This window comes from Aricia agestis, chromosome 15, assembly GCF_905147365.1.
Source record: "Aricia agestis chromosome 15, ilAriAges1.1, whole genome shotgun sequence".
Taxonomy (NCBI): Eukaryota; Metazoa; Arthropoda; class Insecta; order Lepidoptera; family Lycaenidae; genus Aricia; species Aricia agestis.
Window position 1 is genome coordinate 8401964 of NC_056420.1, and position 25665 is coordinate 8427628.

The 25665-nt window shown below is 35.0% G+C and overlaps 1 protein-coding gene across 1 annotated transcript; it reads left to right on the forward strand.

Annotated features, from left to right (window-relative positions):
- The first annotated feature begins 1699 nt into the window (after positions 1-1699).
- LOC121734463 (alpha-tocopherol transfer protein-like) lies at positions 1700-21510 on the forward strand. The gene is made up of 8 exons (XM_042125076.1): positions 1700-1717; positions 3417-3495; positions 12804-12890; positions 14086-14245; positions 16068-16320; positions 17145-17255; positions 18260-18396; positions 21317-21510. Exons 1-8 carry the CDS (start codon positions 1700-1702, stop codon positions 21426-21428), a joined length of 957 nt encoding a protein of 318 aa, XP_041981010.1. The 3' UTR covers positions 21429-21510.
- The last annotated feature ends 4155 nt before the right edge of the window (positions 21511-25665 follow it).

A 25665-nucleotide genomic window follows, 5' to 3' on the forward strand; every position in this document is an offset into this window, starting at 1 on the left:
CGGATCGACCCACCACGACTCTACCAGCGCGGCGGTTGTCCGCGTCAGCTATTAGTTGATTAGTTACATTTTTCCGAGATAAAAAGTATCCTATGTGGTTTTCCGGGACGCAAAGTATCTCCATACGCAATAGCAAAATTAAAAATAAAGTTAATATTTAAGTTATCCCATACAACAAACGTTTTTTTTTTTTTTTGCTCGTAATCCATAATAGCAATTGGCAATAGTAAGCAGTTGAAATAATTTATTTACAAAATCTTTATTAATATTCGTACTTTAATGTTTAAAAATAAAATAAATAATTAAGGGTGGCTCTACCATACAAAAACACTTTTTTTCGCTCTATAACGGCACGGAACTCTTCGTGCGCGAGCCGACTTGCACTTGGCTGAATATAATATTTACTATCGAATAACTAACCAATAACCTATTTCTCTCAAGTACTTGTGATAAGAAGTGCATTATCTAATAATACCTAATAATATTTGGAACACTCTTTGGAAGGAAATATTAACTAAACTAGTAGTACCGCGCGGCTTCGCCCGCGTATATTAGATATTTCACAGACAAATAAGTCCACAAAAAATACCCTGTGGTTCTTCACGTGGTCTACTTCTTACATGTGCCAAGTAACAGAAAAATTGCTCCAGTAGTTTGTGGGATAAACCCTTTCAAATAATTTCCCCCGTTTTTTACACATTTTCCTCTATTTTTTCGCTCATAATCTTAGCGTGATAAAATATAGCCTTTCTCAATAAATGGGCTATCTAACACTGAAAGAATTTTTCAAATCGGACCAGTAAGGTCAATGTGTCGAAGTCCGTCTGGGAGGTAAGTCCGTCTATCGGCAATAACTTCCATATTTGAACGACTAGTTTCATATGGCTCAGTGGGTAAAACAATATTGCAGAGTTAGTTTGACCTAAGAAACAGACATGTCGCTACTAACTACCTGTTATGAAAAAAACGGTCTGCCATTTTTTCCCATTTTGTACTCGCAGTCGGAGTGTAAGTCTCTGCCAAAAAAATGAAAAAAGTGGGAATACGAAAGAGTTTTTGGAGTTTCTTTGATTACGTAAGTAATTTAGTGATCCTTTTACTTATTACTGGTGTTCAATTTGTTAATATCGCTTTAATTTCGTTATTATCACCTGCAACACACGTCTAACCTAAAATTGCAATAGTGGGAAGTCCGTCTTGTTTGCATAAGGAAAGGCCGTCATATGCCGGTCTTGCCTCGAATCAGATATTGTCAACCTTTTCAAACCAACCACCCTATAATTTTAATTGAGCGAAAAAAATAATGGTAAACACGCGTAACTTTCGCGTGCATGGCCCCAATCTGCCACGTGAACTAAACATTGGGTACTAAGTAGACATAATATTATCAATAAACAATAATCAAATCAAAATTAAGTAGGGGAGTATGTTGAAAAATGGCTTATCCCATGAATAATAATGAAGCAAAGTTGTTGATTTTGCCGGCACTAATAATTTTGAATTTGTAATAAACATTATTTTATGTTTAACCTTAGTGTTTAATTTTTCAAAAAATGTTTGCAACCACTTAGACTTACGATATTGAAGACTTGCCTTAAAATGTTATAAAATGAATTTTCTCTGGAATGCGAACCTTATTACCGACACCTTAAACACATATTTGAATGGCCGTTTTGCGGCTCTGCTAGAAACCGTTGCCATGCATATTACTTCACAGGTTAGGGCTATATTGGTACTAGACGGACTTACCTCAAACTGTAAGGGAAGTCCGTCTACACGCCGAGTTTAAAAAAAATAACACGTTAATAAAAAAGTACTGCAATTACGACTATTTTTAGATCATTATAGGTCTAATTAATACATAGCCTATAATTTCCAATTACACAAGTTACTTTAAAAAGCGAATCTCAAGTGAATAAAGTATGTTAAACTTTAATTCGAGAAAAGTATGCCGGACTTCGACACATTGACCTTAGTTCTTGAGATTGGCGCGTTCAAATAAGCCCTTTCAAATAATTCTCCTCCCGTTTTTCCACATTTTCCTATATTTCTTCGCTGCTATTAATCTAAGTGTCATAAAATATAGCCTGTAGCCTTCCTCGATAAATGGGCTATCTAATACTGAAAGAATTTTTCAAATCGGACCAGTGGTTCCTGAGATTAGCGTGTTCAAAGTTTAAACAAACAAACAAACTTTTCCGCTTTATAATATTAGTATAGATGACGAATTCATATTTTGTCATCTGTGTTGAGAATTTAGGGATGCCACCTGTAGTATAATTACTTTTTGGTAGAACGCAATTATAAGTCTTAGACCCAGTTTCATCAAGCAATGTTAAATAAATAATGGCTTGTTAAATCAGTTAACGGCCTGTTAGAGCTATCGAGCGTTCCACCATACGCTACTGTCATGTCAAATCGCCTAACACGGTGTTAAATTTTAATTCCTGCTGGGGAGGTCCGTTAAATATATAACAGGCCGTTATAATAGTCAAAACAAAAACTGTCAATGAAAATATCCAATATCAATAAAAGAATATGTTTTGACTTTTGAGTGTTTCCGCCATACTTCGCCACATAAATTACATATTATTTATTATTTTTCATGTTATGCATAATTATTTATTTTCATTTTGTCAAAAAATCAGCCCTCGGATTTTCCTTGACATTGCAAATACACTGACTTGTATCAAAATTACCAAACCGAAAGAAGTAAATAAAAGTTTGTATCATGATTAATGTTTTCAGCTTTGACAGATCATAATTATTAACCTGGTACATTAAAAAGAACTATTGTAGTGTAACAAATGTATGCGATCAGAGATATTTTAATTTGGTCGCATTATCTACCAGATGACGTATTATACGAATAAGGTGAAAATGACACATTGCAGCCAACATGTCGTATTAAACTTATACATTGCAATTTCGTCGCCTTATAACAAGAACGAACGAATTGAATGTTATTCACTTAACATTGCATTAACTAATCCGCTGTTAAATTTTTACTGTGGGACATAAGTATTTTAACAGTCTGTTTAATTTTCCAAGGTCCGTTAAGTAATGCCTTGTTAGGATTTAACAAACAGAGGTTGGTGAAATTGGGTCTTAACATAATAAGGAATCAAGGATTTTTTATGAAATGTTTAATTATATATATAGTTTTCCTTCTTAGTTAAAAATATAATCTTAAAATATTTATACACTTGAAAATAAATAATAAGATAGCAATTATTATCATTTTAATTACTTAACAATCATAATACTATTACGTTATTTAACATGGTTATACCACATATTACTAAATAGCTACTACGTGAATATTACTAAGTTCCTATACAGTTGTTCTCTTATATCTGGTAATATTATTTGAGGAGTGCCAGCCCTAAATTTATAACCAATCGCTTATCGCTCAGTACTGGCTGACTCGCCATAGCATTTTGACGTGTTGTGAGATATTAAAGTGTCGTGAACTTTGTGATACGAATTTGTACAGTAAGTGTTATTATTAAACAATCTAATCAATATAATATTATATTATGTTGTGCATCAAACGTAGTATAATAAACGTAATTAATAACACTTTAGGTTGAGTTAATCATTATGTTTAAAAGTTTTATTACCACTTAAGACTGCAAAATGTAGAGCAAATTGGTCTCAAATATAAGCTTTAAAATACTCCCGAATACATCTTGTAGCGTCTTGTATTTGTCCAAATCCCAATAGTTTGGTGAATTCTTACTACTGCTAAAAGTATTTGGGATACGTGATGGGACCATTTTGGTGTTTTTAAACCAGTTTATCGAGTGACTATGGTATTGTGAAGTGTGCCAATGTTAGAGCAGTGTTTTATGATTGTATTTCCTACTTCTGAACAATCAACAATGCCGGCTTTGATATCAATTTGTGCTGTTGATAGTACAGTTAGTAGTTACAATAAGAGTTTGAAGGTCGAAATAGTACTACTAATATTTCTATGCTCTTAATACAGTTAGTATAAAGTATAGTTTATTTTTATGTGTTACTGGCTATAGGCTCTCCTATAACTGGCTGGATTCGTAAATGGTTAGGTTCACAATTCGGTTAACTAATGTTTTTTAATCAATTTTATGATCTAGATTGTAAAAGCTTTCAGAATTTTACTCAGTGGCGTTGCTACCGCCGTAATATATGCCGTATCAATTATACGAGGCCCCCGGGCCACGGGGGCAAAATTACTAATAACTCACCATTTCTTAAAGTTAAAAAAGGCAACCATACCTTAGGGCCCCTTTATATTTTTTATACGGGGGCCAAGGAAGGGGCCAAAGCACGCTACGCTTCTGATGTGTACACAACGTCCGTCGGGCCTGTATTTCTTTTAAGTTTGAATTCATTTTCATCTCATTACATTAGGATCTAAATCCTTTATATATTAATAGATATTTATTGTTTACTACCAAAATATGTTATCGCAATAATAGCATTAAGTACGTTATCTGTTAACACTTATCAGTCGAAAGTTAATTAAGTTTATTGGCTGTAGACACGATGTTTTGTTATACTAACAGTTCTAATTTTTCCTGTTATTTAGAAAGTAACATCCAAATTGGTTGCAACGCAATACAAATTGGTTTTATTTACATCTAAATTACCTAAAAAGCTTTACACCGACTACAGAGATAGTTATAATAATAATTGGCAGTATACAGGGTGTAACAAAACTAAGTGATAATACTTTAGGGAGTGTACTATGTGTCCCTTATATAGAGTTCTCTGTGAAAGTAGTAGCGCTGAAAGAAAAAAAATTGTATGGGCAATATGGGATTTTCCTATACAAAAGCTAAAAAAATCGGCGAAGTGCGAGTCAAACTCGCGCAGGAAGGGTTAAACCGTTATAGAGCAAAATAGGCAAAAAAATTGTGTATGGGAGCCCCCCTGAAATATTTATTTTATTTTAATTTTATTAGTAATTATTAAATCACAAATATAATTAAGGATTTTGTGAAAGTTTCAAGGGCCTAGCTGTTGTCATTGTTTTTCTTGTTATAGCGGCAACAGATATATACACAATCTGTGTAAATTTCAGAAGTCCAGCTATAGCATTGAGCTATAGCGGTTTTTGACATACAGCCGGAGACACACAGACAGACAGACGGACAGACAACGAAGTCTTAGTAAAAGGGTCCCGTTTTTACCTTTTGGATACGGAACTCTAAAGGTACTCTGTCATTGCTGCTATTTTCATAGTAAATAAGGTTACAAAAAATATTATTAAAAAAACTATGATATTTTAGGAAATATAACAAATGAAATCTAGACAGAGTAAAACATTTGCCTATATTTGCAAAATTGTAGTTTGTACATGGTATTTATTTTGCAAGGTGTATAACGCAATACCTGGGCTCTCAAGGTTAAACCTATTTATAGTCCGAAACATGCAGAACCAATCTCAACTCATAATATTATCTTGGAACTCGACAAACAATATATTTGAAGTTTTGACTCTACATAACATTAAAGGCTATAGCTAACCTGACAAACGTTGTTATACTGAATAATATGAAAAATAACTGTTGGCTGATTGATTCTCAGACCTAGCCGATAAGCACACAAAATTTTAACATTATCAGTCCAGCAGCTAGCAGCTGTTTCGGTAAGGATTAACTACAAACACCTGGACCCGAGAATTGTCGTACTCTTTTATGTAACTTCTAGGGCATTATTTCAACGGTTTTAGCTTGCAGAAGTAATAGACTGACAGACTATAATATACTGAATTTATAACATGCATTATTATTTATTATTATTATTAGTAGACAACAAAAAATTCAAGATAAGTTTCTGCTCGTTTTTTATTTGAAAAATGAAGGATAATAAATAATTATTATTATATTTGGCAAAAACATGAGTTATAGCGTACGTATGGTTTAAGATTTCGCGTGCCATGTTCATTTGAAATATTTTTTTATATTTCTCCTTCATATTAAATGTAAGTTATAACCTGCTTTAGAAATTCGGAAAAATTGTTTAATTGTGTCGTAGTCTACCTTGATTTTATAAGCAGGTTTACCGTAATACTAGTCTCACGGAAGTTGACTTGTTTTGGGAAATACAAACCGGTCAAGTGTGTTTTGTCTAACTATGCGCAGTTCCGTACATGAATAGTAATCCTTTATACATATTGACTTAATATTTATCTGTTTCCGAGTTTCCATCTTAATTGACTAGTAAGAGTACAGACTGTTATGATTCATGATTGAAATAATAAGCTTTTAAAAGTAGCGAAACCAACCACGAAATAAAAATTATTTTACGTATCAAGTAAATAACAATCCATTCAACTTATTCACTTGTACCTTTAAAAGCTATTTTACATGTATCTAAATGTTGAATAGCTTTGAAAGTCATTTAAAGTCAATGAGAAAGAAAGTCAGCGAACTCTATATTTGAAAAGACTTGGTCATTTAGCCAAGACTTTTTCGTTATAACGATTCGCCGATCAAAATGTATGGAATAGACGTCATAAGCGTTCGTTAATATGACGTTGACGTTTGACTCGTCTTATGGCAATTCCATACATTTTGATCGGCGATTATATAAAGAAGCGATAAAAAAAAGATCTTGGCTCACCCCCCTGATGCCTTGAGAATGGTAAATATTTTTATTAATTTTATCTTAGTTAAAGTAACTCTTTATTTTAAGCTATAATTTATAACGTTGGATTCACAATTCACTTATACATTTTTATAAACAATTATTACATTTTTTTCTGTAGATACACAAATGCAGAGACATTAAAATGCAAATGTTTACCAACGACGTCATTCTTTAAATTATTCTTGTTTTAATAACCAGTTGTGAATAAGATACAGTTTTTTAGGGTTTCGTACCCTAATTTAAAAAAGTCTTATTAAGAAACCCTTTGGCTTAGCACTTCGCGGTAGCCCGCGAGATAACTGGCCTGTTTTTAGAGATTTTTAGAGAAGTTATATTTCTGTTACCACTCGAGCATCAAAAATAATTATAAATTCAAGATAACAATCTATATAATATATAAAACTCAAAGGTGACTGACTGACTGATTGACATAGTGACATAGACATCAACGCACAGCCTAAACCACTGGACGGATCGGGCTGAAATTTGGCATGCAGGTAGATGTTATGACGCAGACATCCGCTAAGAAAGGATTTTGATAAATTCCAACCCCAAGGGGTTCAGATAGGGGATGAAAGTTTGTATATAATAATACTTCTTAACGCGAGCGGAGCCGTGGGCAATACCTCGTAAATAATATAGAAGGAAGGTACCAACGTAACACAATGATTATCTTCACTGCTTTAGAGTTGTAAAGATATTACGGAACCCTACGTGCGCGAATTCGACTCGCACTTGTTTCTTATTAAAAACATAATATATTTCCTGTTTCGGTGTTATTTGGAGAATATTTAAAACAAGCTATTTTGTTTCAAAATACCAATTTAAAAAGCTAGACAAAAAATGTGTTTTCTCATTATAATTTATAAGTATTATAATTTATAGGTATTTTAATTATCATAATTTGAACATTTTTAGCTCACCTAATTCTTGCAAAAAAAATACCCTTAATAACTATAGCTATATACCAATTAATAAGGTATTCGTTAAACTATTAGCTATGTTTTGTAGACGAGAATATGCAAGATCGCCGACAGATCCTGTGTTTCTGTATAATGTATATCGACAATATTATAAGTAGCTAGACGACACCCGCAATTCCGTTGCGCAAATGTTAGCGGAAACCGTACTTTTTTCCGGGATAAAAAGTACCCTATGTCCTTTCCCAGGACTTGAAGTATCCCTTTACTAAATTTTAGCAATATCGGTTTAGCGGTTTGGGCGTGAAGAGGTAACAAACAGACATAATGCTTGCACACGCGCGTGACCGCTCTCTGTCGGATAGGTCCCTAAACGTTTATTTATTTGAATACAATACTTATTACCAAGGCTCAATATTACTCAATATTACCAAGGGCCGAAGAACTAAAGAGGAAAAAATGAGGTTGTTAAAAGTTGGTTCATTGTACCGTTATCTGGCTTATTGTACCAACTCGTAGGAGTTATCAATATTGACAAAGCTTATACTGCTACAATGCTTTGCGAGTCATTGAAGTGAAACTTAGTAGAGACATTAATCGTATCCATAATATACTTAATATCATAAATGTAAAATGTGTCTGTCTGTCTTGTACCTATTCACGACCAAACCGCTGCACTGAACCGATTTTGAGATATTTTCAGTTTCAGGAAATGACTTAGGATACTTTTCATCCCGGAAAAATGTACGGTTTCCGTGCAATAAAAGAAATTGTAACGCAACATTTTTAACTCATTCTTATTACAATTTATCAGTATATTAATTATATTTAAATAATTTGGGCATCACACTACAATTTTATACCTAAAAAATTTTCACATGCACTTTGTTTAAAATTATATTATATGCTCCTATTTAGTTTTTTTTATTGTATACTTATATAATATGTACTGTGTATTCTAATGATTACTTAAAAACTCAAATGTTTAGGTACCAGTTTTAAGAATAAAACCGTGTGACTAATTTGTTACAATAACCGGTCGTCGCCATACAAACCGCAATCGCTTTGTTCTGATCGATTTTAAAAGCAATTTTTATTTTTATATTTTGATTTTACACATTATGATACGTGGGAGAGCCATGCTTTGGCACGAATGGGCCAGCTCGACCGGAGAAATACAACACAGCCAGCCTGAAATTTTTAAGAGATCAAGAAGTTTTGGCGGGATCACGAACAATAATTGGTACATTACTTAATGTCGGAATAAAAGACAAATAAGCACACAATCTTTTCACATCAATATAGGGTCAAGTGAGGCCCTATGACCTCTAATAATAAATAACTAGCTATTTGACCGAGCTTTGCTCAGTATTCGATAAAACACGAATAAAATGACATTTTCTAAAAATGATTCCTAGCTAGATCGATTTATCGCCCCCGAAACCCCCTATATATACTAAATTTCATGAAAATCGTTGGAGCAGATTCCGAGATTCCAATTATATAGGTATATACATCATCATCAGGTCCCATTACAAAACCGAAACCACATATCCGTAGACTATAATTTGTTACCGACGTGGTTACATCAAAACCGTCAACTCCATAACAGACGCAGTAGACCTTCAAACATTTATTACATATTGTTCTTTATTATTAGATCCCATGGGGTCGCTATGCTATTAATGAATAGAATCATAGGACAAATATTTTTATTATTATTAAACTAGTTCCAGCCCACAATTCCGTTGTGCAGAAATTCGTTAAGAGGATTCCACACCGCCTTTTTTTCCATACAAATGTTGTCCCCTGTTTCCTCCCTGGATAATGCTAGTAGAATTATAATTTTTTTCCTAAATATCTACGGCCACTAATACAATGTTTTCTTTTTTTTCATAATTTAACTATTAAATAAGATATGAACGTTCAAAAACCCAAAAAAAATGGCCAGATTTTCCGCTGTGTTCAAACGTCCAGAAAACAGATTTGGCTAGATTATACAAAAAAGCAAAACATAGGAACACAGCTCAATCCTTTTTTTTAATCTTTAATGAAAAAAGTACTTAAATCGGTTAAGTTTTGGAGAAGGAATCAGGAGACAACGAATCGTTGATTTTCTGGATTTTCTGCAGTTGTCTCTATCGCGTTCTGCGGTATAGGCTTGAGGTAAGGGAGACAGCTATAGATATTACACGTACTTTTTTTTCATTTCTCTAGCCCCTGGTTACATGGTACATTTTTTCAATACAAGAAGTATCCTATGGCCTTTCCCGGGACTCAAAGGATGTCCATACTAAATTTCATCAAAATCAACGTGAAGAGGTGACAGATAGATAGACGTTTTCGCATTTATAATATAAGTGAGGATTGTTCTACATTAGACATTATGAGATCCCATGGGGTATTATAATATATCAGAGAACAATATTTATAAGATCTATAGAAGTTAGTCTATACACCATATTCTATAGTAGGTATATCTGTCAAGGATTACTCGTAAAATGATTTTTAAAAAATTTGTTCAATCAGAAAAAAATATTCACAGACTGATGGCAGACCTACTTTATTTGGTCGGGTTATATCAAGTCATTGTTACTCACGATCACTATTACGTAGGCATTGACATAGCCCGAACTATAACATTATAGTCCGCAATCTGCTTGATATAAATAATTTCTCAAATAGTACATTTTTATCAGTACACGTTTGAACACATGTAGCTTAGGAAGTAGGTACCAAAATGATCTTATGGTACCAAGTACATAGTACATAGACTACCTTTCTGATATGACATGGTACCTTAAGGGGGCGACTAACCCAAAAGTGTCGATTTTATAATTCATTTTTATACTTGAAAATAAGCCCCGAATGTTTCATTTTCTAAAATTAGATACTACATTATATTTCCGAGAATTCGATCTGAGCAAAAACACGATATCTTAAAATTTTCTCGATAGAAAAAAATCACAAAGATGCATCTAATTTTCACGAATTTTTCATTTATTGCCATAACCGTGCATTGAACTAAGTTAATATTTTAACACATTGTATAAAATTCTATCATTGAGAGATCGACCTAGCGGATTTTTAAAATGTTGTATATTTATCGAGTTATTGAGAAAAAACTAATTTGGCGATGAATCCGCGTCGTTCTTTTTCACCTGGCATATGAAAGACGGGCGTGAGTGTGAAGAGAGAAGGACGATGTTTGATTTTTGGGGTTAGTCACCCTGTTAAGAAGCTGTTAGTTAAAGGTTGTAAATGCTTGTAACATTAAATTCAACATACAAGTAGTGTTCAACAATACCTTGTCTATGTAGCGTGAAAGTGGGTCACAAAACAAAACACCGTTCGTCGCGGACTTACACAAATCTACATTAGCATAATATAGACTAACAGGGGAAAAAGTGTTACAAATTAAAAAGGCTATGCTTGATCTTGTAAGGGTTAGGTTAGAAGAAACCTACGAATAATAAAACTAAGGAAAAGTAACTCCGTCAAAAACATGCTCCACAATACTTGTCAAAAAAGTGTACCATTTCAATACATTTGCAATATTTAGGTGACCTTGAGCTGACGTTACATGACAGATCAAAAGGAACCAAATTTAAAACGGTAATAGTATGGGAGTTACGATTCCTTAGTTTTTATTATTCGTAGGGTTTTACTAATAAAACTGCGATAGTAATTTCCCCTATATTCAATACTATTTAGCACAGATTTTAGAAGTAATTCCTTATTTTCCTGTTCTGAGGTATTTAGTATGGATAATTAACTGTGTCTAAAAATTGTCTCAGGGCCACAATCAAAAAGATTTGGTAATTAATAAAATTTAATTTAATGAATATTTTGACATTAACAATAATTACCGTTATGTAACCATTCAATATATCTACCAATTCAGTACCTAAATATCACCAAAAACATAAGAGCCAAGTTTATTTAAAGAAAAAACTGAAATCAGTAAAGTTCACACCACCCCTTATGTTCAGTTTCTCTTTCTCAGGACATAATATAAATTTAAAGAAGCCCACTGCCCAAGGACCGACTTGGCTAGTTCTCATAACATAATATATTATTATGATTAGGTAAAAAGGTATCTACTATAACTCTTATCAGAGAAAATAGAGAAATTATGAGAATCTTAATAATTATGCAATTCGTTTATGAAAACTAACACCATATTATATTATCATTACAGATATCTAATAATAGGTTGGCTAATAAGTGTGATTTCAATTGGTATCGAATTTGATTAATGACAATGATTCTTATCGCAGTTGATAAAGTATATAACAACTATATAATATAAATACTTACTTATGCTTTAATTAATTGACTAAATTTTGAATGTAGAAAACTACGGTTATTTCGAAATGGGGATTAAGTATAGGATGTGCATTTTTAAAAAGGCTCGGCAAAACTAGAGAAGGTAATCGGCGTATGTCTACCAATAACCTACAATAGTTGCCAATATAGTATCATTGTCTGATTGCAATCTGCCTGCATTATTGACCCGTCTGATCAGACAGACATCAGTCATCTACCAAAATCCAATAGCGTGTACCTGCCCTGGATTTATAAATAGGCCGTATAGGCCGCGAGTCGCGACTTAGGGGCATTATTTGAGGGGGTGGCAGCGTCCAAGGGTCGTGCAGATTTCCTACATGGGGCGGTGGAAATAAAATGGCCTACACTCATTAAAAATGTAAATCCGGCTCTGGCGTGTCCCCGTGCGAGCTTACCCACCGAAAGCATTTTAGAGTTAATAATCGGCCAAGTGCGAGTCGGACTGGCGCACGTAGGGTTCCGTACTATTATTGAGCAAAATTAGGCCAAAAATTGTGTTTTAAAAAAGGGCAAAAAATCGCATTTGTTGTATGGGAATCCCCCTTAAATATTAATTTTATTTTGTTTTTAGTATTTGTTGTTATCGCGGAAACAGATATACCTACATAGTCTGTGAAAATGTTAACTCTCTGAGTTACAGCCTGGAGACAGACAGACAGACAGACAGACAACGAAGTCTTAGTAATAGGATGCCTTTTTCCCTTTGGGTACGGAACCCTAAAAATTAAACTACATATAAGATATTGATTGTATAGGCCCCACTCCATGACTGATAAAATGCCAATCGAAGTCTCATGACTTTTCGCTACCGTCATAATCCTTTTTTTTTTTAATTCGTCCCGGTCGGGAGCCGTCATAATCCACCGAACGTTTATATTAGATTATTTTTTTTAGACAAAATGCCGTCCGAAGACTACGCTCTGTACGTGAAGGAGATGCGGGACTGGCTCAACTCACAGGCACATTTACCTAAAGATGTTTGTAAGTGCATTTTTTATGTATTTTAACGTAGATTTTGCATTTTAACATTTTTTTTTCGAAAAAAATAATATAAAATCGTGTTATTTATGTTTAATTTTACGTTGTTTAGATTCATTTTTCGTCATTCGTTGCTACTGATGGTGTTATTATTCGGATGCATATAATAATATGCATCTGAATAAATAATAACACCATCAGTTTTACAGCACAAAAATCATAATATTATCATATAGCAGCACTAGACAATACTAATTAATATCATAAGCAGCACTGGACAATACCAAATGCTTTACAAAAAAAACCTTAACTGCTGAGTCAAAAACCTTTATATATATTTTGATTTTTGAACTTCATCGTCAAAATGACACTACAAAATCCTTACGTTTTCGCTTCGTTATAGAATCGCCGATGGAAATGTATGGAATTGACTTATGCGTTCGTTAATATGACGTTGACGTTCGACTCGTCTTATGTCAATTCCATACATTTCGATCGGCGATTCTATAACGAAGCGAAAACGAAAAAGTTTCGGTTAAATGGCCAGGCCAAATTATAACTTATAAACAACTTGCTTTCGATTTCGATATCGAAAATTTTCTAATTCCGACAAAGCATCGCAAACACCATACATCGCAAAGCACTTCGTTCGACTTAGCGATAATATGTTTTAAAACTTAGTTAAAAAAAATTAACGTGGAAGAGCCATGCTTCGGCACGAATGAGCCGGCTTGACCGGAGAAATTCTCACAGAAAACCGGCGTGAAACAGCGCTTGCGCTGTGTTTCGCCGAGTGAGTGAGTTTACCGGAGGCCCGATCCCCTACCCTATTCCCTTCCCTACCCTCCCCTTTTCCCTTCCCTTCTCATCCCTACCCTCCCCTATTACCCTATTCCCCTTTAAAAGGCCGGCCGGGCGGTACCCCGTTTGCTCGTTTGCCCCCTTATTTAAAAAATAAACATATATCGCGAAGTCGTACGAAGTTTTTCAAACTGTCACGTGTACAATTTCACAACTGATGCCAAGTCCTGAGGTTTTCTGACACAAGTTTATCTTTCACGAGTTTAGCTTGTTTGATTGGTTTACTGTTTGACGTAAGCCAATCAAAAGAGCTAATGAATAGATAAGCCCTGTCAAAAACGAGCTTTATGTTAGTTTACCTGGTTTTTATTTACCTTTTACCTCTAATATTTTCCAGCGGACAACATTTTATACCGGTTCGCGCACAGCTGCTACTTCAACATGGAGAAGGCGAAGAAGGCGGCGGAGCTGTTCTTCACGATACGAGGGAACTCCCCCGAGATACTGGCCGACAGAGACCCCTTCTCCCCCCACATGGCCAAGTTCATCAAAACTGTGTCAGTATGAAACACATTATGCTAATATGTAAAAGTTTTGGCCACATTGCTCCGTTAATTTGTCATGCTACGTTTAATTTATGTCTACGTTCTCGCTAATATTGTAACACAAAAAAAACGAAGCAATATGACAGTTCTAACGTTAGAGTTTAGATATTTCCATGGGCGTACCGAGGGGGGGGGGGGATCATGTTGACGTCCCTACTAAGTATATTATCTAGTACTTTCATATATAAAAATAACGAATTTTTGCAATTTGTTTGCAATACAACTAAAAATTATTAATTTTTTATTCTCTATAAACACCTAGCTTATAAAAAATCTGATTTGCCCCCCCCTGGCCCAGAATCTGCGTAATTTGCCCCCCCCCCCCCCTGGCCCAGAACCTGGGTAATTTGCCCCCCCCTGGCCCAGAACCTGGGTACGCCCATGGATATTGCCCTTGGATTTCTTTAATAAATCCAAATAAAGTGAGCTGGAAGAGTGAAAGAAAACAGCTTAGGACTTCTTGCGTAGCTTAAAGTTAAACGTTATTTAGAAGGTTATTAAAGATTATTTTTTATACTAAGCTTTCATAAATACAAAATCGGGAGGGAAAATCATAATAATTAACTAAAAATTAATTAACAACGAACACACATCTAATTTAACATTTTGCTTAGCGTTTTTATAGTAATAACATTGTAAGCATTATCTTTCGTACCGGTATAATATCGTAAATCACAGATTAATAAATAGTTGAAAAACGTAGTGTCTAGCTTATAAAAACCTGATTGATATGAAATATTCCTTAGTTCTATAATTAATTTGACTAAATAGGTATTTCCCTAATAATAGACAAATACTTGATTCTCACAGACAGCAATTTGAATTGACATTAATTTATGCCGCAAATATCAACTTTAATATAAAATAATTAAATATTTACATTAATTGAAATCCTTTGAAAGGATCTGGCTACACAAAAGAAATTGATGGAAAATACAATTTATTTTTCGTTTTAGTTTGCTCCGGGGTTACATGAATAATGTATTTCCTTATGTTGTAGGAAAAAAGGTGATTTTAAAGGTAAAATAACTGTAAACGGGATAGAGGAGATCTTGTATATCAAAAGGTGTTTGTATTTCAAGAGTAAGGTCGACTATAATATTATGACGGCGCATGTCCGGGTTTCGCTGAGGCCACGGCCTTGGCAAAATATATAAAAAACTACCTGATAATAGGAAAAATACATTTAAGGATAATATTTTTGTACATTGTGTATAATTATTTGATTTACTAGAATTAACACATTTAGACCTCAGGGAAATTCTAAACTGTCGCGGCGCATCAAAGTAAGGATACTGACATGAAAATATAGAGAATCTACGACCCATACATTTTTGCAGCCGACTGAGCTAGAAAGAGGGTTATGTTTATATACAATATTCTTAAGTTTTACTTGTACATAAAAATAGTGTATAAACATATTACTTTAGCCCGCATTATATTTCAAGCCGTTAATTAGAGCCAGCTCAAAACATTGCGTTGCAGCGTCGCAACGTAAAAATCTACGACGCTGCAGAACACATCGTGGAAATTTCCAATGCGACAAGCGCATCGTAAAGAGTGCTGCGTCTTATCGTACAATGGTTGCATCCGATAATATTGTTGCGTTGCGATATCGCATCGGTGCAATGTTGTTTTTGCGATACGTCGCCACAACGCAGTGTTGTGGCCTAGCCCATTAGACTTAAGAGCATAAAAGTATGTCATGACGATTAATGTTACATTCAGACGGGTTCCAAGTTTTTTCTTTCTTTAATAAGTTATTACGTTACAGGAATCTAGCGTGCATCACGATCTCCGGCAACCGGCGCGTCTGGATATGGCAGCTCAACGACCCTGGCCTAGAAAACTACGACTACCTCACAGACGCCAAACTCTTCTTCCTCACCACTGACTCCTGGCTGCTGGACGAGGAGACTCAATTCTACGAGAACGATATCGTGGTTATGGACGTTAAGGATATAGGAATCAAGATGCTGACGAAACTGAATATGTCGATTGCGAAGAAGCTGTCGAAATATCAACAGGTAGGGTGATAAGTTCGAGTTATATCTGTACCAACTGAAAATAAATTTAATCCTGTTTCGAGACAAAAGATCCTACATAGTTCCCCATCAAATGAAATATTGAGAACTCTTATTGACACGAAAGTCCCTTGCTTCGAATGGTAGTAGAGAGGAAATAGTAGAAAACATTCTTATTTGCAGTTTTTGCAAACACTTTGCGGACCTTCATCTAAGTCACAACACACAAATGAATTGTCGCAAACCCTCATAGAACTTATTTTTTTTTTTTGCTATTTTGCTATTTCAAAAGTGAGAAGTGACCCTAAGGCGCTTTTAAATATACTAGAGATCGCCCAATGGTCGAAATTCGACCTTGCAACGACATTAGGACTACTACCTATATTTTGTAAAAAATATTGACTTCATCATAGTTTTTTTCAATTATTGTCTCTGGGACTCAGCTGATCTCAGACTGGCCGTTTAATCATTGTCTAATAGTATCTAAAATTAAATAAAAAAAACAATTATCTATTTTCAATTTGTCAACTTGTTGTCAACAGCTTCAACCATAAATAAAAGAGTATAATTCGTATGTATAGGCTTGTCACTCAAAAATCTGTCATTTTTCCTAGTAGTAGTGTCGTAGTGTGTGTAACGTTTTATTTGTTAAAAATATATATGATAAAAGCATAATTTTAAAATAATATTAGCTCGATGCACTCCTTCACCATATAAACTATAACTGTGAGAAATTTCATGCACCTACGTTACCCTATTTTTCGTAAAAAGAGTTACAAAGTTTTTCTCTCACGTATTAATATATAGATATTTTTTTTAATTTTCAGGAAGCAATGCCAATCAGACTGAAACACATACACTTCGTTAACAGCTCGTCAATAATGGACAAGCTATTCACTGTATTCAAATCGCTACTGAACAAGGAAATTATTGACTTGGTAAGACTATTTTATATTCATTATGAAAGGAGTTTGAATGAATGAATGAATGAAATGAAATGAATGAATGAATTGCCATGTAATTACCCTGAAACCCCGCTACTCTTAGGCATTAAAGCCATAGTGTCTTGCTAAAAAAATCAAGTGTTTGTCTTTCCATTTCCTCAACTCCGAACGAATTTGATATAATGATACTTTGAGTCCCAAGATGTAATGGTTTTTGTCACGGAAATAAAAAATAAAATGTGTTTATTGCAGATTTCAAAGACCCAACACACAATTTAAATGATAGTAAAAAAAAGAAACGCTTATTTTTTGTTTTATTTTAACAAATTATTGCATTGTCATTGGCTCTTAATACGTATGCAAAGTTTCGAATTAGTTAGACTACTGGAGATAGGTAAAAATCGTGCTCAAAGATTCTGTAACAATAACATGCAGCTGATGGGACCCCATACATACAGCCCAAGCTGTATGTATCGTAATAAAAGCGTGGTAGAGCTCTTCTAATTTGAAATGACGCGCCCCACCACTTCAATAGTTGATACAAATGAAAAATTTAAGGAGGGGTTTAAGTCAGACAAGCTCTAACATTGATAGAAAATGTACTTTCACGGGCAACGTCTAGTAAATTATAAATATTTAATTACAAAAATTACATTCTTTAGTGCAATTATTCAGTTAGATTATACGTGGGAGAGCCATGCTTCGGCACTAATGGGCAGGCTCGACCGGAGAAATACCACGTTCTCACCGGAAACCGGCGTGAAACAGCGCTTGCGCTGTGTTTCGCCGAGTGAGTGAGTTTACCGGAGGCCCAATCCCCTACCCTATTCCCTTCCCTTCCCTACCCTATTCCCTCTTAAATGGCAACGCACCTGCAGCTCTTCTGATGCTACGAGTGTCCATGGGCGACGGAAGTTGCTTTCCATCAGGTGACCCGTTTGCTCGTTTGCCCCCTCATCTCATAAAAAAAAAACTAATAATAATTAATATACTTTCAGATCCATTTCCACCAGCCGAACTCGGATTCGCTGTTTAAATTCTTCAACAAGGATGAGCTGCCAGAGGACTACGGTGGTACTCTACCAGCTATGAAGGTCCTCATGGCTGACGCTATGAAACGTCTGGAGAAGAATAGGTAAGAGTAAAAAGTAAACGTCAATTTTACAAAGACGATTTAAAAATACATCGTATTGCATCGACGCTATAACGCATCGTTGCAATGTGAACCAATTAAATTAGGGGGAGCGAATACGAGCATCGAAGAAATTGATTCCATAGGCAGTTGACGGACCTACGTCGTATGGTCGAGTAACGTCAATTTAATGTTTAAGGATTAAGGGGGCGACTAACCCTAAAGTGTCGGTTTTATAATTCATTTTTATACTTGAAAATAAGCCCCGAATTGTTTCATTTTCTAAAATTAGATACTACATTATATTTCCGAGAATTCGATCTGAACAAAAATACGATATCTTAAAATTTTCTCGATAGAAAAAAATCACAAAGATGCATCTAATTTCCACGAATCTTTCATTTATTGCCAAAACCGTGCATTGAACTAAGTTAATATTTTAACACATTGTATAAAATTCTATCATTGAGAGATCGACCTAGCGGATTTTTAAAATGTTGTATATTTATCGAGTTATTGAGAAAAAACTAATTTGGTGATGAATCCGCGTCGTTCTTGTTCACCTGGCATATGAAAGACGGGCGTGAGTGTGAAGAGAAGGACGATGTTTGATTTTTGGGGTTAGTCGCTCTCTTAATTCAGACCCCAACGTGACACGTAGGTGCGTTTCTAAATTAGAATGGATTTGACAGATTTGCAAGACGTCTCACGCAATTTAAATCTGTCTTCAGTTTAATAACAAAAGAAATGCATCTATGCGTCACGTTGCAGACTGAATTTACCCTTAGTTGAAATCTATTGGCTGGATTTGACATAAAGCAAACAAATAACGTAGGCCCGCCATTTTCCTATGAATCAACTTCTATACGCAGTACATTCAAATTCAAATGTCTTTATTGCCAGAATGTTGTTGATATCTTTATATCAACAACATTCTGGCAATAAAGACATTCACTACTTATAGTTCTAACATTCTGCCATAACAATGGCGTGCAATTAAATTAAATATACAGTGTAAACTCTATATAACGACACTGAAGGGACCGTGCATTTTATGACGTTATATGGAGTTGTCGTTAAATGGAGAGAAGAAAAATCAATACTTTTTTGTCATTATACAGTGATTTTCTTTTACTAACCGTATTTACAGTTTGAAGATTTATGTATATCTGAGAATATTATGATAACGAATAGATATTAATAATCCATGACTACTTATTATTAGTTAGGGACTAGGGTCTAATACAGCCTACACGTGCAATCAATCTCAATTTGTAAACAAAAGGACTAATTTCTTAAAAAGTTCTGTTATGCATGATGCCGAAAGTTGAGTTTACTGCGGACTAGGATAACAATGCGACAAAAAAACGTACACAGCTGCGCAGTTTTTACTAATTTAAAAGGTACTTTTTATTGTTCAATTGTTGTAATGCTGACGTTATTGAGAGTGTGTGTGATGTTATGTAGAGTGTACCATTGTATGGTATACAAGCTAAACCAACCAAAGTTAATTGATTTCGACGCTTTAGAGAGTTTGTCGTTAAATAGAGTGACGTTACATGGAGTTTACACTGTATAAGTAAAATTAATTAATACCTACATCATTATCTTACAAAGAATTTTATATATAATTTCAATTGTCAATTGAAGAAATATATTATAAGCTTCATATAAAATAAAATACATTTCAAATTGAATAACTATACAATAATGGCCGTGTTCGTCGGCGTATTTTTGGACAAACCTTTTATTGCGCATGTCCAAAAGATGTCATGGCAACGCCATAACAAGTTGCTGGTCAAGCTCAAGTCGTAAATAACGTCATAATTGTTTATACATGATTAAAATAATAAAAGCTAAACTTAAATACCAATGATATTCTATGTTACTAACGTATTAAATACATAAGCCTTAATTGTCTAACAGCCTCACAAATAATTTATTTAACACTATGATAGTGTTTGATTATTTTATTTTGGAAAATATGGATATGGATCATTTGGAAAAATTTAAAAATTTAATTGTTTTTTTTTTAATGAAATAAGAGGGCAAACGAGCAAACGGGTCACCTGATGGAAAGCAACTTCCGTCACCCATGGACACTCGTAGCATATGAAGAGATGCAGGTGCGTTGCCGGCCTTTTAAGAGGGAATAGGGTAACAGGGGAGGGTGGGGATGGGAAGGGAAGGGAATATGGGAAGGTAGTGAAGGGAATAGGGTAGGGGATTGGGCCTCCGGTAAACTCACTCACTCGGTGAAACAAAGCGCAAGCGCTATTTCACGCCGGTTTTCTGTGAGAGCGTGGTATTTCTCCGGTCGAGCCGGCCCATTCGTGCCGAAGCATGGCTCTCCCACTGGTTTGTTCATTGCAACGCCACCAACAAATTGCAATTGGGTTAAATGTCAAGTCGTAAACAGTTGTCGTTGCCATGGCATGACATGATTTGGACATGCGCAATAACTAGTTTTTGCAGCGAATGCGCTAAAAACTACGCCGACGAACACGGCCAATAATAATTACAACGTCGTATCGTACCACGATGCGGCGTCGTTTCACAATGCGACGTCGCAGTGTCGTTGCCGTGTCAGTGCCACAGTTGCTATTCAAAAATCAAAGATGACGCATCGTGAGTTTCTACGACGCGACGTCGTGGTATCATGGCACGTTACGATGTCGCGACGTAGTTTTTACGATGCTCGTCGTAGATTCCCACGACGCGACATCGCATTGTGAAACGACGCCGCATCGTGGTACGACACGACGTCGTGTCGTGTTTATGTGTCCCGGCCCTTAGTCAGCATTGTGAAACATGTTGAAAGTGACACTCTCGCGTAACTCGCGTATATTCGCCCGTTTGTTTGAAGTCGAGGTACTCCTTAGTTCTGTCTACTCTGTCCACATAATGTAACTTTTGTTTTCAGGGAACTACTGAATAACGAAAACCTGTGGGTAGCGCAGACCAAGAAGAACAAAAAGTCAGCGCCCGCGCCCGTTGTGGAAATTGACTCCTTCCGATCACTAGCCATAGATTAATGTTATACACGTATACTCCCTTAACATACAAGGTGTCACAAGTGATAATACTTTAGGATGTGTATTGTGTATGAGTCTCATGTACAGAGTTTACTGTGAAAGTAGCAGCACTGAAAGAATTACTCTTTTTAACTTTTGTATGGGGAAATTCATGACGCTCGGGCGCTTGCCCACAATAAATTGCTCTTTCAGCGCCTCTACTCTCATAGTAAACTTTATACAATGTGTCCCGACACCGGTGTCCGATCCTTTAATGTCATGATCTATGGCATATTTTATCGACAAATTTGCTCTCAAATTTTTTCTCTCTCTCACGGTTGTAAAATGGCAGCCATTTTAGTTTTTCTCGGGCGTTCACACTAATCTGACCAGTACTTCTCATGTAAATATCCTATGAAGATAAAAAAAGGTCTCATTTGATAGCTAAACTTGTGGACTATGCGTAAGCAGGCAATATGTTATAAATTTCGTGGAATCAAACATAGAAAAACCAAAGTTTAAGAAAAAAAATTGTGCATTTTTTAATTAATGACTTTTTGTTAAAAATCTAGCACATTGAACCGGTTCCTTTTTATTTAAAAAAAAATAGAGGAGGTTTTCATTTTAAATAAATTCTTTACTTCAATGCTCTAAGTCAGATAGTTTAGAAGTTATAACGATTTTCCTATGAAGTATAGGTCTGATTAGTATGAAGCCAGAGAAAAAATATATTTTTCAAAAGTTGGAGAAAAAAAATATTTGAAAGCCAATTTGTCACTTAAGTATGCCATAAATCATGAGTTCAAATTTTTTTTCTCCAACTTTTGAAAAAAAAAATCTCTGAATTCATACTAATCTGACCTATACTTCATAGGAAAGTCGTTATAACTTCTAAACTATCTGACTTAGAGCATTGAAGTAAAGAATTTATTTAAGATGAAAACCTCCTCTATTTTCTTAAAATAAAAAAGAACCAGTTTAATGTGCTAGATTTTTCACAAAAAGCCATTACTTAAAAAATGCACAATTTTTTTTCTTAAACTTTGGTTTTTCTATGTTTGATTCCACGAAATTTATAACATATTGCCTGTGTAAGCGTAGTCCACAAGTTTAGCTATCAAATGAGACCTTTTTTATCTTCATAGGATATTTACATGAGAAGTACTGGTCAGATTAGTGTGAAAGCCTAGGAAAAACTAAAATGGCTGCCATTTTACAACCGTGAGAGAGAGAAAAAATTTGAGAGCCAATTTGTCGATAAAATATGCCATAGATCATGACATTAAAGGATCGGACACCGGTGTCGGGACACATTGTATAAGGGACACACATGCCAAAGTATTTAAATCACTTAGTAATTAGTTGGACATGGACATTAAGATCGCGGTTGTTTATTGTTACCTATTATTACCTATTAGTAAATGTTATTTCGGGTATATTTAAAAGTTATTTATTTCTTGTTGGTTATTGTAAAGGAATATCCATAAAATGTTTGTGGCCAAGTTTTGAAAACCTGATGGCGACATGATATTACAACCATTTTCAACATGGGAAATACTATAGCTAATACTTTATGATTTAAATGTTAGGCACTGTTGCATATTGCAACAGTATTTTACATGATACAAGCTAACCTTTAATAATATTGTTACAAATAATGTGATGCCAACGACAAATAATATTATTGTGATCAGAACCTAATCTGTGTTTTAGTGATAAGTAAATATAATTATAAAAATATGTTTACCGTTAGTAAATTTTTTTGATAAAAGTAGAACTACGATAATGTGTTAAGAATATGTTAGCGTTATTACAATTTTGTTTTTAGAACAAAGTTCCTTATCGCGCGTTATGAAAGGGGGCTAGACAGAAAAAATTAAGACGAAAAGTTGTAACGACACAAAAGTGTCGTTACAACTTTTCGTCGGTTAACCGCACGGCTTACAACTATATAATAGCAAAAATGCTGCTATTATATTTGCAAAACATAAGCTTTGTCCACACTGTGCCTTTTTCTGTTCATCAAGGGTATGCGTTATAGCGCAGTCAACAGCGAACGTGAGGCATGCCCGCGACGCATGCCCTCTGACCATATCCAAAAAACAAAAATGACAATGTTGGCGTTGCGTTTTTTACTGCGTTAATTATTGACTGCGACAAAACGAAAGTTGAATGAAAGAAGATGACGAAAATTTAAGACGAAAGCGCATAGTGTGGACATAGCTATTCGCTAGCGCGTGTATGTTGGTGCGCTTATGTTGAATAGTTGGTTAAAGTTAATCTATATAAATCTACGCCGTTCCGAATCGACGCGGTCTGAATCGACCACAACGGGACGCGTACATTTCTAAATTAGTATTGAATTGACAGACTTGCATGACCTCTCGCGCAATTGAAGTCTGTCGAATCCATACAAATTTAGAAAAATGCGCGTCGTGTTGCGGTCTGAGTTGACCCTAACATGTTATTATAACCAAGCATTTAATTCTTTAAAAGCTCTCTTTATGTTGTTTAATTATTTATGTAATAAATCATTTGCATTTAAATAAAATTATTTGAAAGTTTGAAACTGAATATTTTTTTTTTATGAAATAAGGGAGCAAACGAGCAAACGGGTCACCTGATGGAAAGCAACTTCCATCGCCCATGGACACTCGCAGGATCAGAAGAGCTACAGGTGCGTTGCCGGCCTTTTAAGAGGGAATAGGGTAATAGGGGAGGGTAGGGATGGGAGGGGAAGGGAATGGGGTAGCCCGGATTGGGCCTCCGGTAAACTCAGTCACTCGGCGAAACACAGCTCAAGCGCTGTTTCACGCCGGTTTTCTGTGAGAACGTGGTATTTCTCCGGTCGTGCCGGCCCATTCAAACCGAAGCATGGATCTCCCACGTATAAAGTTTTTGACAATTATTGAGCATTTCCCATTAAATATATTTTGTTGAAAATTGAAGTGCCAAAATAAAATATTGCGAGAGAATAATTATTAAAACTCTTCTTAGATAATCTCATTTTTAAAACTTTGTAAGTACTGTATCTTATTGTATGACAGTATGAAGCATTATATTATATTTAGCTGACTGCTTGGGAGGATGGAAAGGATGCTATTCTATAATACTGTAATTTCAGTTGCACTATAAAGTAGCGTTAAGATACGCGTATTTGTAAACGCCTGTTACCTTACACAAGCAATGGAACGAAATGTTTGTTTGCTACAAGATGCTGCTGTCAATAGTTATAATAGCAAAAAAGTAAGATAGAGCAGCAAAACGGGGAAGGAAGGAAAAAGTAGTTTTATGCTATAAGTTTTTCTTGATTACCTTGCAAATTGCAATGTATAAAATCTAATATCGGTGGTCCACTGTACTTGGCTAATACCCTAGTAAACGAATGCCCAAAATGGGGGTCTGCTTGGAAAAGTCGAAAGCAGAAATTTTAACTTTGGTACTTTGTTTAGAGTAGTTAGGAGATAAACATACTAAAAGTCCTGACCCCTCCAAGGTGAGCCCGAGGAAGGGGAGGGCAAAGAAAGTCCTGTTTTTTGGTTTTTTGCTTACTCAACAAAAACGATGCTTCGTACGAAATTCTTTTCTACTACATAATAAAAGCTAATTAAATTCTCTACAACTTCGTCCTTCACACTTTGTATCTATCTCCAATTATTGCCTCGCTATGAGCTTCTAAAATTGGCCGATTTTCAAAAGTGTGTTTTTTAGGGTTTCGTACCCAAAGGGTAGAAAAGGGACCCTATTACTGAGACTTTGATGTCTGTCCATCTTCGTGACCGTCTGTCTGTCCATCTGTCTGTCCGTCTGTTTGTCCGTCTGTCTGTCCGTCTGTCTGTCCGTCTGTCTGTCCTTCTGTATGTCCGTCTGTCTGTCTCCAGGCTGTAACTCAAAAACGATAATAGCTAGAGAGTTGAAATTTTCAGAGATTATGTATGTCTGTTGCCGCTATAACAATAAATACTAAAAACAAAATAAATTAAATATAAACAATAAAATGTTGAATATCGAACCTTTACCTGATTTTTTCGTTTAATATCACTTTGAAGAAATTGTTTATAATTAGCAAAACTAGCGCACGGTGCAATAATAAAGGATGTTTTTTTTTTCTTAGGAAAAATAAAACACCCTGTATTATTGCACCATTCGCTAGCATTGCTTATTATAACCAAATTCTCCAAGGTACGGTTAAATCCAGGAAAGGTTAGATTTTTAAGGTTTTATTGTTTTCCCATACATTTCTTAAAAATATGAAACA